At 44.2% G+C, this 15,408-nt stretch overlaps 1 protein-coding gene across 3 annotated transcripts in view; it reads left to right on the plus strand.

Annotated features, from left to right (window-relative positions):
- LOC133552114 (RING finger protein 145-like) overlaps positions 1-15,160 on the plus strand; it is a 36,187-nt gene extending 21,027 nt beyond the window's left edge. For all 3 annotated transcript variants that reach the window (XM_061899457.1, XM_061899459.1, XM_061899458.1), the window contains 8 exons: positions 1,006-1,241; positions 1,333-1,508; positions 4,275-4,415; positions 4,495-4,677; positions 4,831-4,978; positions 5,051-5,173; positions 13,493-13,726; positions 13,793-15,160. In XM_061899457.1, the coding sequence (XP_061755441.1) occupies positions 1,006-1,241; positions 1,333-1,508; positions 4,275-4,415; positions 4,495-4,677; positions 4,831-4,978; positions 5,051-5,173; positions 13,493-13,726; positions 13,793-14,158 (1,607 nt within the window). In that variant the 3' untranslated portion in view covers positions 14,159-15,160. The remainder of the gene's footprint in view (positions 1-1,005; positions 1,242-1,332; positions 1,509-4,274; positions 4,416-4,494; positions 4,678-4,830; positions 4,979-5,050; positions 5,174-13,492; positions 13,727-13,792) is intronic.
- The last annotated feature ends 248 nt before the right edge of the window (positions 15,161-15,408 follow it).

Raw genomic sequence — 15,408 nt, forward strand, 5'->3', positions numbered from 1 at the left:
AGGTCATTCACCAGGTCCCCTTGTGTGATTCTGGGATTTTTGCTTCCCGTTCTCATGATCATTTTGACCCCACGGGATGAGATCGTGCGTGGAGCCCCAAATCGAGGGAGATTATCAGTGGTCTTGTATGTCTTACATTTTCTGATAATTGCTCCCACAGTTGATTTTTTCACACCAAGCTGCTTGCCTATTGTAGATTCACTCTTCCCAGTCTGGTGCAGGTCTACAATTCTTTTCTTGTTGTCCTTTGACAGCTCTTTGGTCTTGGCCATAGTGGAGTTTGGAGTCTGACTGTTTGAGGCTGTGGACAGGTGTCTTTTATACAGATAACGAGTTCAAACAAGTGCCATTAATACAGGTAACGAGTGGAGGACAGAAGAGCTTCTTAAAGAAGAAGTTACAGGTCTGTGACAGCCAGAGATCTTCCTTGTTTGAAGTGACCAAATACTTATTTTCCACCATAATTTACAAATAAATTCTTTAAAATTCCTACAATGTGAATTCCTGGATATTTTTTTTTCACATTCTTGTCTCTCACAATTGAAGTGTACCTATGATGAAAATTACAGACCTCGGTCCTCATTTTAAGTGGGAGAACTTGCACAATCGGTGGCTGACGAAATACTTTTTTGCCCCACTGTATGTTGACCACATTAATCTTGGCAATGGACCCTGTGTGTACATGTATGTTATGCCAGGTTTACAAATTTGGTGAACAAATAACCAAAAAATGGATATTTTGTTTTCTTACTGTACCAAAAATGAACCGAACCGTGGCCTCTAAACTGACGTACGTACCTAACCGAAATTTTTGTGTGCCGTTACAACCCTAGTAAGATCACATGACACGTGCAGTTGGAAGCACACTAAAGAACAGTAGAACTCTGTGCTATAAATAGGCCACAGAGTGCTGAAGCTAGAATGTTCTTTTCTTGCCTTTGTGTTTCTGCTGACATTGTTTCTTCTCGTATCTTTCGAATAAAACCGTTCATGCGCTGCTCCCAGGTCAGCTGGTCGTGTGCACCTTGTGTTCCTGCGTAATGCAGACAAAAAGGATTTGGCTCTTCTCGGCTCATCTGCTCCCCCTGGTGGCCCGGCTGTGCCTGGTCCCCTTGGAGACCACTGTCTTCATCAACAAGTTCTCCATGATCTTCACGGGCCTGGAGGTCATCTACTTCCTGGCGTCCAACCTCCTGGTGCCGTACAACCTGGCCAAGACTGCTTACAAAGAGTTGGTCCAGGTGAGAGCAGCCGATTTAACTTTAACTTTAACCGGGCCGACCAGGTACCCGAGTGCCCAGGGGACTTATTTTCTCGTTTCCCTGAGCGCAGGTGGTGGAGGTCTACGGGCTGCTGGCCCTGGGAATGTCCTTGTGGAACCAGCTGGTCCTCCCAGTGCTCTTCATGTGCTTCTGGCTGCTGCTCTTCGCTCTTCAGATCTACTCGTACTTCAGCACCAGAGACCAGCCCACTTCTCGAGAAAGGCTGCTTTTCCTCTTCCTCACCAGGTGTGTGCATGAGAATTAACTCAATAATCGCCATGTGCCAGGGGGTAGAGGTACGTGTATTTGTATTGAACCGTTTCGGTACGGGGGTTTTGGTTCGGTTTGGATGTGTACCGAACGAGTTCCACACGGACATATTAAGTAGCGCACCGCACGTTGTGTAAACAATGCACACCGAGGCACTATGAATTGATTTACGTGGACCCCGGGTGTTACAATTTAGTGGTCAATTGTACAGAATATTTACAGTATTGTCCGGGTGGAGTTTCTTAAATGCCTCAAATGTCCGGCATTTTAAGTTAGGGTTTCGTGTATTTTCAATGTACGTTCAGGGTTAAGAAGGGGTTAAAAAATAAATAAATTGTAAAGGTGTGCGCAAGCAGCAGCATTTGTGAGGGAGGGGCAGAGACTTAGAGAGAGCGAGAAAGTTATGATAAACGCGCATGCGTCGCCAGGCTCTGCTTTTTATCGATAGATTAATCAGATTTAATTTTTTATTATCTATAGCAGGGTTGTCAAAAGTGTGCCTCGGAGGCCATTTGCGTCCCACAGCTAATTTGCGATGCGACTATCCATTTCCCTGTGATGTCAAACAGTGGTGCCAATACAAACAAACAATGGCGAATACCACAGCAAGATATAGCGACATTAGCTCGGATTCAGACTGGGATTTCAGCGGTTTAAGCGATTCAACAGATTACGCCTGTATTGAAACGGATGGTTGGAGTATGAAAGTATTGAAGAAGAAACTGAAGCTATTGAGCGAATAGCTATTCATAGCCATAGCATGGCCAAATAGCTGCGTTAGCATCGCCGGTAAAATGTGCGGACCAAACGATCAGGACTTTCGCATCTTGTTACACTGGAGCAACTTAAATCCGTCGATTACTAAGTGTTTTTTTCGCATTAAATGTGGGTGGAAGGAAACGTAATATAGTTGCAAATGCATCTGCAGGTTATCCATACATCTCCGTGCCATGTCTGCTTTAGCACCGCCGGTAAATAGCATGTTAGCGTTGATTAGCGTAGCATGTTACCATCGATTAGTTGGCAGTGACGCCGCAACCAAATATGTTTGATTAGCACATAAGTCAACAACATCAACAGAACTCACCTTTGTGATTTCGTTGACTTTATGGCTGCAAATGCATCTGCAGGTTATCCATACATCTCTGTGCCATGTCTGTCATCGCCGGTAAAATGTGGAGACACTCCGGTACATTCAATGGGGGTCTGGCGGCAGACACTTTCGCATCTTCGGGCCAGTGGTGCAACTTGAATCCCTCCCTGTTAGTGTTGTTACACCCTCCGACAACACACCCACGAGGCATGATGTCTCCAAGGTTCCAAAAAATAGTCGAAAAAACGGAAAATAACAGAGCTGAGACCCAATGTTTACAATTAGATTAGATAGTACTTTATTTATTCCGTCAGGAGAGTTCCTTCAGGAAAATTGAAATTTTCAGCACAATCCCATTCAAGATTAGACAAACATTACAGGGAGACAGAACAGGATCGCTGACTGGTCTGCCGGCTTCCAGCGCCCCTTACAAAAAAGATGAGATACAGGTAAACAAGGGGGGGAAAGGGAGAAAAAAATAGAAGTTTAAAATAAAATAAAAAAATCAGTCTTAGCCTGGGCCCTGAAGAGGGGGTGCAGACTGAGGCCAAGGGAAAAAATACAACAACTCATAGCCATAGAACACATCCCTCTTACATGTGTGTAAGAGGGAAACATCAAAGAACACAAAGGACAGACATTAAAGCAGCAGATACAACCAGACACTCCTCATAGAGCTATGAATAAAAAGTAAAAGAAACATATCCACTGTGGTGGCCTCTGCGGTGTTCCACGCCATCGTCCGCTGGGGTGGAGGGAGCATGGCCAGAGACAGGAGCAGACCCAACAAAGCAACCAAGACAGCCGACTCCACTCTCGGCCAGTGTCCAGTCCGCATGGCTGAGCGAGGATACGTCCAAGGTGACTGAGGTGTCCGACACCTGCTCACCCAGCCAAGACACCGCGAAGACTCTCCGTCCCAGCGCTCATTGTAAGCTCCGCAGCCCTGTCCCCTCTTCCGCATCTCCTCCAGTCCATCCAAACCGACTCCGGTGTGGCAAAGACCCTGCAGCTGGTCTCCATGGCCAAAAGGCTCCCGGGAGGCATATCCAGAAGTCCACAAAAAAAGCACCACAGAGGTCACGAAAGTGCCACCCCTTGTCACACAGTCCCAAAGCGTCCTGGACCAAAAGGCAAGAAAATATAATAACACATGAAAACAAGAGGGAAACACAAAAGGATGACACAAGAGCACAGAGCTCCTGCCAACAGCAGCTACTACAGCAGCGCCATCTTGGGAAAAAAAAGTGTTGTAAATGAAAATGGCGGCTGTATTACCTCGGCGACGTCACGTTCTGACCTCATCGCCTCCAGAGCGATAAACAGAAAGGCGTTTAATTCGCCAAAATTCACCCATTTAGAGTTCGGAAATCGGTTAAAAAAATATATGGTCTTTTTTCTGCAACATCAAGGTATATATTGACGCTTACGTAGGTCTGCTGATAATGTTCCCCTTTAAAAAGGTACATTTTAATGAACTGTCTTTAGATCAGTGATTAATTTGATCTCAAAATAATGTTGACAGTAATATTGTTTATCTGCAATTATTTGTATGTCAAAATATTGTGGTGCAAAATGTGTTTTTGGCCTAGGCCTAGTTTCCCGTGTATGTGAAGTGTTGTTGTTGTTGTCGTTGTCGTTCCCTGCAGCATCGCAGAGTGCTGCAGCACGCCATACTCCCTCCTGGGTCTGGTCTTCACCGTCTCCTTCATCGCTCTGGGCGTGCTCACGCTCTGCAAGTTCTACCTGCAGGGCTACCGGGCTTTCATGAACGACAATACCATGCACAGGTGGGCAGGGCCCGTGGGGCGGGGGCCTGGCCCGGCTGCAGGACACACGCTCACCCGTTTCCTCACTACACGCGTGCAGGGGCATGACGGAGGGCATCACGCTGCTCATCCTGGCCATGCAGACGGGGCTCATCGAGCTGCAGGTCATCCACCGAGCCTTCCTCCTCTCCATCATCCTCTTCATCGTGGTGGCCTCCATCCTGCAGTCAATGCTGGAGATCGCCGACCCCATCGTCCTGGCACTGGGGGCCTCCAGAGACAAGTACGTACCAGATCGGGCCCCTGGCTTTAAACAGGAAATTAGCGAATATAGTAGGAGTCAAAATAGTGGAATAAAGGCAATGAGTGAGAAGGTTAGCGCCTCAATAACTGCCACCTGGTTTGTGACCTCATCACTTTTCCACCATCCTCTCAGGAGTTTGTGGAAGCACTTCCGAGCTGTGTCGCTGTGTTTGTTTCTCCTCATCTTCCCGGCGTACATGGCTTACATGATCTGTCAGTTTTTTCACATGGACTTCTGGCTCCTCATCATCATCTCTTCCTCCATCCTCACCTCACTGCAGGTAAGACAATATATCTTGTGTGTGTTTGTGCCACGCGTGTGCGATCCGGCTGATCAATGCTGACGTGTGCAGGTGCTGGGCACGCTGCTCATCTACGTGCTCTTCATGGTGGAGGAGTTCCGCAAGGCTCCGGTGGAGAACATGGATGAGGTCATCTACTGCGTCAACGGGACCTACAGACTGCTGGAGTTCTTGGTAGACGCACACATCAGTGTTTCCCACACTACTGCAATCTATATTGGCGTTATCAAGATGTCTAATTTGCATAATTGGTCATTATATATGTTATTACAGGTTCAAAAACCTGTGTGTATATATATATATATATATATATATATATATCATATTTTTCGGACTGTAAGTCCCAGTTTTTTTTATAGTTTGTCCAGGGGTGCGACTTATACTCAGGAGCGACTTATGTGTGAAATTATTAACACATTACCGTATAATATCAAATATTATTTAGCTCATTCACGTAAGAGACTAGACGTATAAGATTTCATCGGATTTAGCAATTAGGAGTGACGGATTGTTTGGTAAACGTATAGCATGTTCTATATGTTTATTTGAATAACTCTTACCATAATATGTTGCGTTAAAATACCAGGCACATTCTCAGTTGGTTATTTATGTGTCATATAACGTACACTTATTCAGCCTGTTGTTCACTATTCTTTATTTATTTTGAATTGCCTTTCAAATGTTTATTCTTGGTGTTGGGTTTTATCAAATAAATTTCCCCAAAAGATGCGATTTATACTCTAGTGCGACTTAAATAATTTTTTCCCCCTTTTTTATTATGCATTTTCGGCAGGTGTGACCAAAATTATTCAACCCTCACACAATTTTGGTGTTTTAGCAAGTAGGACATTTATTCTGTATTTTGTTTATAGTCTTATCAAATAAAGATGCATTAAATAGACAAATGCAACTTGAACAACATTATATTTTGTAACACACCAAACAGTGTCATTTCTCTTAATATCTCATTTACAAAATTATTCAACCCCTTGAAGATCATAACTCTTAAGAACAGAATTTGAATAAGGTCTTTTCAATTAGGTGTTGAAAACACCTGCAGATGTGATTAGAACCATAACGAACAACAATTAAACTGATTGAAAAAGACTGTGACGCTCAGCTTCTTGTAGATAGTCAATGGTGTATTTGCAACATGGTGAAGTCCAGGGAGTGGTCAAAGAAGTAAAGAGAGGAGGTAATTTCTCTTCATAAGAAAGGATATGGATATAAGAAAATAGCAAAGACATTACACATTCCAAGAGACACAGTTGGGAGCATAATTCGCAAGTTTAAAGCTAAAGGCACAGTGGAAACACTACCTGGGCGTGGTAGAAAGAGGATGCTGTGTGCAACTGCTGTCCGGTATTTGAAGCGTACAGTGGTGAAAACCCCCCGGGTAACAGCTGAGGAACTACAACAGGGGATCACGCAGGTTTCGTCCCAGACAATAAGGCGCACACTACGAGATAAAGGCCTCCATGCCAGAACTCCCAGGCGCACCCCACTTCTGACTACCAGGCACAAGGAAAATAGACTCCAGTATGCCAAAAATCATCTGGACAAACCCCAAAGGTTTTGGGAAACTGTTCTATGGAGTGATGAGACAAAAGTGGAACTCTTTGGGCCTATGAATCAACGTTATGTCTGGGGGAGAAAAAATGAAGCTTACAAAGAGAAGAACACCTTTCTCTGCCTCAGGTACCGGGAATCTCCAGCGCCTTCAAGGCATTATGAATTCTATTTCCTGCCAGGATATATTAGCTGCAAATGTCATGAAGTCAGTGATGAAGCTGAGGCTTGGGAGACGTTGGACCTTCCAACAGGATCCCAAGCATACCTCCAAATCAACATCAGAGTGGTTGCAGAAGAAGGGCTGGAAGACTCTGGAGTGTCCTTCACAGTCGCCAGACCTAAATCCTCTAGAAAAGCTGTGGTGGGACTTGAAGAAGGCAGTTGCAGCACACAAGCCCAAGAATATGAATGAACTGGAGGCCTTTGCCCAAGAGGAATGGGCTAAAATACCTGTAGATGCTTGCAAGAAGCTTGTGTCTGGTTATGTATCACCTTTGAAGGATGTCATTACTGCCAAAGGGTGTTCTATTAAGTACTAAAGATGCATGGAACTAGGGGGTTGAATCATTTTGTCAATGAGATACTAAGAAAAATGTCCTTTTTTGGTATTTTGTAAAATACAGTGTTACAATTTAAGTTGCGTTTGTCTATTTGACACATCTTTATTTGATATAGATAGTACTTTATTGATTCCTTCAGGAGAGTTCCTTCAGGAAAATTAAAATATTATGACTATATATAGTATAATATAATAATAATATAATAATAATAGATATGACTATAAACACAATACGGAATAAATGTCCAACTTGCTAAAACACCAAAATTGTGTGGGGGTTGAATAATTTTGATCACAACAGTACAATACACAGTACAGACCAAACGTTTGGACGCACTTTCTCATTCAATGAGTTTTCTTAATTTTTTGGGCTGTAGATTGTTGCTGAAGGCATCAAACTTATGCTTAACAAAAAAAGGCGAAATAACTGAAAACACGTTTTATATACTATTTTTTTCCAAATAGACACCCTTGGCCCTGATTACTTTTTCGCACACTCTTGGCATTCTCTCGATGAACTTCAAGAGGTAGTCACCTGAGATGGTTTTCACTTCACAGGTGTGCTTGAAGCTCGTCGAGAGAAGGCCAAGCTTGTGCGAAAAAGTAATCCAAGCAAAGGGTGGCTATTGTGAAGAAACTAGAATATAAAGCATGTTTTCGGTTGACTTATAGATACTCCATGATTGGTTACAACACTTTTTAAAAAACTCAAGGACTAACATGAAAACAAGAGGCATTAACGTGTTTCCCCATTCGGAAACAACATATCCCTATCTAAACTTATATAAACACTTTACTTTCTGAGCAACAAAGATGTGCTCTCTTAGATGTGTTTTTTCGGTGCATTCAAGCACCACCAGAAATAATGATTAATGATAATGGATTTTATTGTGTACTTTTCATTGTATTAAATCTTAATGTGTGACAGTACAAACCAGTATTTAAAACAATAAAAGCTTAGCCGTTAAAACAGATCAAATATTGAGACTAAGGCTTGTCCGCATGAACAAAGATACCTAAACGCACTCTTGTCTCTGCGTTAAGGCTTCTTGTTCACACGCAAACGCATACTTTTGTCTTTCAAAACGCAAGCTTTTGCAAATGCTGGCCAAAGTGTAGAGTTCCAAAACCTCCAAGAGGGTGATAAGGCTGATGGGTCAAATGCAGATAATAATTACTCCATGCCTAGTATGTGTGTGACAGTCATTGGTACTTTAACTAATCACCACTTTTTGATAGAATTATGGACTGACTAGCGCAGGGGTGTCAAACTCATTTTAGATCGGGCGCCACATGGAGAAAAATCTACCCCCAAGTGGGCCGGACTGGTAAAATCACGGCATGATAACTCCAAAATAAAGACAACTTCAGATTGTTTTTTTTTTGTTTGTTTAAAAATAGAACAAGCACATTCTGTAAATCTACAAATTTATAATGTTTTTTTTTTTACACTTACATGTTGCGGTTAATAGTATTCTACCTTTATTTGTCATTATTTAAACCTTCTGAATAAATTAGGTGATAATGTTCATCAGTCAGCACATTGGTGTTAATTTTTAAATAAAAAAATCAAATTACTGAACGTTATTTATGTGGTTTGCTCATTTTCCTCGACTGGTTCACTAACGTGGTTTATTTTATTTTTTTACAAATGTAGCATAATTACAAATGTACAAAAAGAATTGCTATTGCAAAATCTAGTGGACACATTTAAAAAACAGCAGTTTTTTTTTCATTCCAAAAATTTGGCTCATTTTCATACTTAGCAAACTCCTCCCGCGGGCCGTACGTTTGACACCCCTGGACTAGCGTTAGCTTGCAAGCTAGCTTAAATGCTAACTAGAAAACAAGAGCCATTAACATCTTTCCCCCATTAAGGAACATCATACTCCAATCTAAACTTTTATAAACCATGCAGTCCAAACAAATAAAACACAGTATTCACATCGAACGTTAAGTTATCGATATAAACTCCACATAGTCGAGTTTAAACAGACGGGATGTTTGTTTGCGCAACGTCCCATAAACTGAAAGTGATCTTCCAATTTGCATTTATTATTAAATATTCTAAAACGTTTACAAATTAAAATGGAAGATGGTAAATGGGTTATACTTGTATAGCGCTTTTCTACATCCAAGGTATCCAAGGGCTTTGACACTATTTCCACATTCACCAATTCACACACTGATGGCGGGAGCTGCCATGCAAGGCCCTAAACAGGACCCATCAGGAGCAAGGGTGAAGTGTCTTGCTCAAGGACACAACGGATGTGTCAAGGTTGGTAGAAGGTGGGGTTTAAAAAATATAGTTTCTTGGCAGTTTCTCCTGCCAAGAAACTATATTGTGTACTCTCCCACTGGCGTGGCGCAGTGGAAGAGTGGCCGTGCGCAACCCGAGGGTCCCTGGTTCAAGCCCCACCTAGTACCAACCTCGTCACGTCCGTTGTGTCCTGAGCAAGACACTTCACCCTTGCTCCTGATGGGTGCTGGTTAGCGCCTTGCATGGCAGCTCCCTCCATCAGTGTGTGAATGTGTGTGTGGATGGGTAAATGTGGAAGTAGTGTCAAAGCGCTTTGAGTACCTTGAAGGTAGAAACGCGCTATACAAGTACAACCCATTTATTTATTTAGTTTTCTGAAAATAAAAATACAGTTTTGTTAAAATATTTTAGCCTAAGTACTTTTTGAGCACATTCAACAATAAACTGCAATAATAATGATAACTGATCATTTTGGTCAAAATAACTTTATATAAATGTTTCATTTATATAAACACAGACATAATCGAGTTTATTGCTTTTGGTTGTGATTTTTATTCCATTCGAATTCGACATTTTGTTAACAAAGTATACTTAATTTTTATTGTTTCTTTGTTTTATTTAACTTTGATAATTTCCAAATGTACAGTCCAATTACAATGTTAAAATATATGAGAAATACAAGTGTTATGCATTCCCTTTGTCAGTGATTAAGATAAAGTTCCCTATTTAATATGTGAATTGTTGAATATAATTTACTATATTAAAAAAGTGGAACCCCCAAAATTTACTGTGGGGAACCCATTTTTATGACTTGATGGGGTCCCTGTGACCCCATTTTGAAAATTCCTAGCGCCAACACTGATGGAGTATTGGTGCGTCCAAAACAGCAGCAGGCGGCTGTGGCCTGCGGGCCGGTTCTCATACTAATCAAATATCATCCTGGGGGCCATAGATCATTCATCCGGCCCGAGGGCCTTGACTTTGACACATAGGACATAGAGCAGGGGTCTCAAACTCAATGTACCTGGGGGCCACTGGATGTAGAGAAAATTTCTTCCCCCAAAAATATATTTAAATGTCTTTATTTTTATTTTCAACTCAAAATAAAATCAAAATATAAATGAACAAAATGAGAATTAAGTAATGTGAGGCTATGCAAATAAGAAAAAACGAATAACTGTTTGAATTGGTCCAAGTTATCGGGGACTGTTATTACTGGCGGACAGGTGTCGCGGAGGGACTGTAGCCAAGCACGTAAGAAAACCCCTCGTCTCCATGGCAACATTTGTCGCTTTCTCTCATTTGCCGCTTTTCCACTAACGCAGGGGTAGGCAACCCAGAATGTTGAAAGAGCCAATTTGGACCCAAAAATTGTCTCTGTCTGGAGCCAACAGGAGTGGGTGGGGGGGTTTACAGTTTTGGTAGCAAAATTAACCCCGAACAGGCTAACATCACGACTACCCTGTTACACGTCCAATTCGCCCAGCGACACTGTCCGAGTATCAGCGCTGGGGTCCAATGCACCCCAGTTTTGTATTGTCGCTCGGTCCTTTGGCGGAGTGCTTCGGAAGCTACCGGGACCGCTAGTCTCCCTGGTTCGGACTTTTTACTGGTGCGACGGAGGAGGGAGCGAGAGAGAGACACACACACTGTGACAGCGAGAGCTAGAGAGAGAGCGAGAGAACGAGCGAGGGAGGGAGGAAGAGCGCGTGCGGGTCTCGTGGAAAAGTGTCAAAACGTTTCTCTGCTTGCATCACGCAAGTGACGTCAATGTTCTGCCCTCAAGAGCCATATACCGCACCGTGATTGGTAGATTCCTTCAGCTCTGCACACAACGCTGTCAAGCGGCATTCATACAAAATTTGCGGGCCACACTAACATTAAAATAACGTCTGGCAGGCCGCGTGTCTGAGACCCCTGACTTAGAAGGAAAACTTCCAATCCAATCCTATCCACTTTATTTATATAGCACATTTAAACAACAATAACGTTTCCAAAGTGCTGCACGGCCATGTTAAAAACAATTGTAAAAAGAAAAAAAATAATAAAATAAAATAAATATATATATATTTATATATATATATATATATATATACATATTATGCTCCACCAATGACTGAATAAAAACAAAAAATAAATAAATATAAAACCAATAAAAACAATATAAAAACAAATATGATTAAAAACTATTTTAAAGGGTAAAATCAATTAAAACGGTAAAATATAAATCAAAATGTATAAAAAACACAGAGAACAGAGGACCACACAACTCACGTAGTGTTAAAAGCCAAAGAATAAAAGTGGGTCTTAAGACGAGACTTAAAACACTCCACTGTGGAAGCAGTTTGAACATGGAGGGGCAGAGTGTTCCAGAGCTTAGGGCCGACCACAGAGAAGGCCCTGTCTCCCCTGGTCTTAAGTCTGGTCTTGGGCACCACGAGCTGGAACTGGCTCTCGGACCTCAGAGCGCGCGTGCAGGAATGTAAATTTGGATGAGGTCCGAGATATATTGAGGTGCCAGTCCATGTAAAGATTTAATAACAAACAGCAATGTTTTAAAATCAATTCTAAAATGAACAGGGAGCCAGTGCAAACTCTGAAGAATTGGGGTTATATGCTGGTGTTTCCTGGCCCCTGTTAAAAGTCCTGCTGCCGCGTTCTGGACTAACTTCAACCGGGAGAGAGCTTTTTGGCTAATGCCAGCATCAATCAATCAATCAATGTTTATTTATATAGCCCCAAATCACAAATGTCTCAAAGGACTGCACAAATCATTACGACTACAACATCCTCGGAAGAACCCACAAAAGGGCAAGGAAAACTCACACCCAGTGGGCAGGGAGAATTCACATCCAGTGGGACGCCAGTGACAATGCTGACTATGAGAAACCTTGGAGAGGACCTCAGATGTGGGCCACCACCCCCCCTCTAGGGGACCGAAAGCAATGGATGTCGAGCGGGTCTAACATGATACTGTGAAAGTTCAATCCATAGTGGCTCCAAGACAGCCGCGAGAGTTCAGTTCAAAGCGGATCCAAGACAGCAGCGAGAGTCCCGTCCACAGGAAACCATCTCAAGCGGAGGCGGATCAGCAGCGTAGAGATGTCCCCAACCGATACACAGGCGAGCGGTCCATCCTGGGTCTCGACTCTGGACAGCCAGTACTTCATCCATGGTCATCGGACCACAAGGGAGGGGGGGACATAGGAGAAAAAAGAAAAGAAGCGGCAGATCAACTGGTCTAAAAAGGAGGTCTATTTAAAGGCTAGAGTATACAGATGAGTTTTAAGGTGAGACTTAAATGCTTCTACTGAGGTAGCATCTCGAACTGTTACCGGGAGGGCATTCCAGAGTACTGGAGCCCGAACGGAAAACGCTCTATAGCCCGCAGACTTTTTTTGGGCTCTAGGAATCACTAATAAGCCGGAGTCTTTTGAAGGCAGATTTCTTGCCGGGAAATATGGTACAATACAATCGGCAAGATAGGCTGGAGCGAGACCGTGTAGTATTTTATACGTAAGTAGTAAAACCTTAAAGTTACATCTTAAGTGCACAGGAAGCCAGTACAGGCGTAATGTGATCAAACTTTCTTGTTTTTGTCAAAAGTCTAGCAGCCGCATTTTGTACCAACTGTAATCTTTTAATGCTAGACATGGGCAGACCCGAAAATAATACGTTACAGTAATCGAGACGAGGCGTAACAAACGCATGGATAATGATCTCGGCGTCTTTAGTGGACAGAATGGAGCAAATTTTAGCGATATTACGGAGATGAAAGAAGGCCGTTTTAGTAACGCTTTTAATGTGTGACTCAAAGGAGAGAGTTGGGTCGAAGATAATACCCAGATTCTTTACCGAGTCACCTTGTTTTATTATTTGGTTGTCAAATGTTAAAGTTGTATTATTAAAACATAAAGTGCATTGCAGTAGTCCAGGCGACTTGAAATAAAAGCATGCACGACTTGTTCAAAAACGTTAAAAGATAAAAACTGTTTAACCTTTACTAAAAGACGAAGGTTTAAACTTGATTTATAAAGTTAAATCGGTGAAGAAATGATACAAACATGAATAATGTGTGTTGCACGTGTGCTCGTCGTGTCAGGTGGCGGTGTGCGTGGTGTGTTACGGCGTGTCGGAGACGGTGTTTGGGGAGTGGAGCGTGATGGGCAGCACCATCATCCTGGTGCACTCCTACTACAACGTGTGGCTGCGGGCGCAGTTGGGCTGGCAGAGCTTCCTGCTGCGGCGGGACGCCGTCAACAAGATCAAGAGCCTGCCGACGGCGAGCGACGCGCAGCTGCGGCAGTACAACGACATCTGCGCCATCTGCTACCAGGTAACCAACACACTGGAGCGTGGCGTCCATCGCCTCCTCACCCCCATATACTCGCTCTCCCTCCAGGACCTGAACAGCGCCGTCATTACGCCGTGCAGCCATTTCTTCCACGCCGGCTGTCTGAAGAAGTGGCTCTACGTGCAGGAGACGTGTCCGCTCTGTCACGCTCAGCTGAAGAGCCAATCGGCGCCCGCCACGTTAGCCCCCGACGCAGAGACGCCCCCAGCCAACCAGAGGCCTGCAGGACAGGAAGACTCCACGGCTGGGAGGGAAGAGAAGGTTGGATGTACCACTCAGTCCTCGCCATCCTCATCCTCTTCCTCCTCACACATGGGGGACACACACCCTCATCCCCCGCCACCTCCCGTCCAGGAGGGGGCGGAGCCACAGCCAAACCCTGGAAGGACTCTATCGGATAATCAGGAGTTGTGAGCCCCTCCCACCACGTGCATGTAAAACACGCTCACTTGTCCACTGATCGGCTCTTCCATCGTGACCGGAACCCTCTTCAGAACCCAAAAAGCCCGGAGAACGCCATCCCGCCAGTAAAGTGACATCACCAGTAGGGGACCGGTGCTCGCCTTGGCGTCCCACATTTCATCACGTGCCGCCGCCACGTTGCAGTCCAGTGTTACAAATTCCTTATCATTGCCTCCTGGCGCCCCGCCCACCCAGAGCCGCGTGATGGGAGAACTTGAAGCCGAGACGCTCACAATGATGCCGATGCTGCATGCCTCTATGAAGACGCCTGCACGTTTCCACGGTTACCAAAGCTTCCTTCCTCCCTGATGTGCTCAAGGTTTATTTGGGGGTTGGGGATTCACTTTTGCACTGATGTCATTTCAACCAGCGACGGTTCGGAGCCGTCGCGCCATGTCCGTAACCAAACGAGCCAGAACGAGTCCGTCGCCACGTCGAGGCTTTCTCGTGATGTTGCTTGTCTTTGGCCACGCCCTCTCCGGTGCCGTATGACGCGCCCCACAGCCGGTGTGATCGCTCCACTGTCAGGAGTGGGATCGGCTGGACGCAGACGACTCGGAGCGGGCGCTCATTACCTTCCACGCAGTGTTATTAGCGCTCTTGTCAAGTGGAGGTGTGAGGGGGAGGGGGCGGCGTCCAGCATGAATACATGATGAATGTAGGATGAGACCCGCCCCCCCCCAACCCCTCTCCCGTGCCACCAAAATGTTTATTGATGATTATTTTTGTATGAGATGAAATGTAGACTTTGACGTATTTTGCACACGAGCTCCACGCCATCATCGCCGACGGTCCGCTCCAAATTCTATATCCTCGCGACTGTTCGGCGCTCACACGTTCCCTCTAGAACCGGCGCGTTTTCGACTCGACCTCGCTGTGACGACGGTGAATGAAGGCCAGGTGCATTGTGGGATTGTGGCGTTTTACACCAATTAAAATGAAGCATCCACTCTGCAGGCGACTATTTCTTTTGGGACGGCTTTGAAAGTGAGCTCAATTCCTCTAACCAAGCAGTTGCCCTCTTTGCAGTGTCACTCCTCAGCCACAGGATGGCGCTGCAGGCCGGCGCAGTTCTCCAGCACGTGAGTTACCTTTCTTACTGGGAAGAAGTTTGACTATAAAAAAAAAAAAAATTACTGCATGCTTTTGCTTTATTTCCCCACAATTAAATAAAAGACGTTCAATAAAGTCATTTTACTTTT

The sequence above is a fragment of the Nerophis ophidion genome, linkage group LG04 (genome assembly GCF_033978795.1).
Source record: "Nerophis ophidion isolate RoL-2023_Sa linkage group LG04, RoL_Noph_v1.0, whole genome shotgun sequence".
NCBI classification, from domain to species: Eukaryota; Metazoa; Chordata; class Actinopteri; order Syngnathiformes; family Syngnathidae; genus Nerophis; species Nerophis ophidion.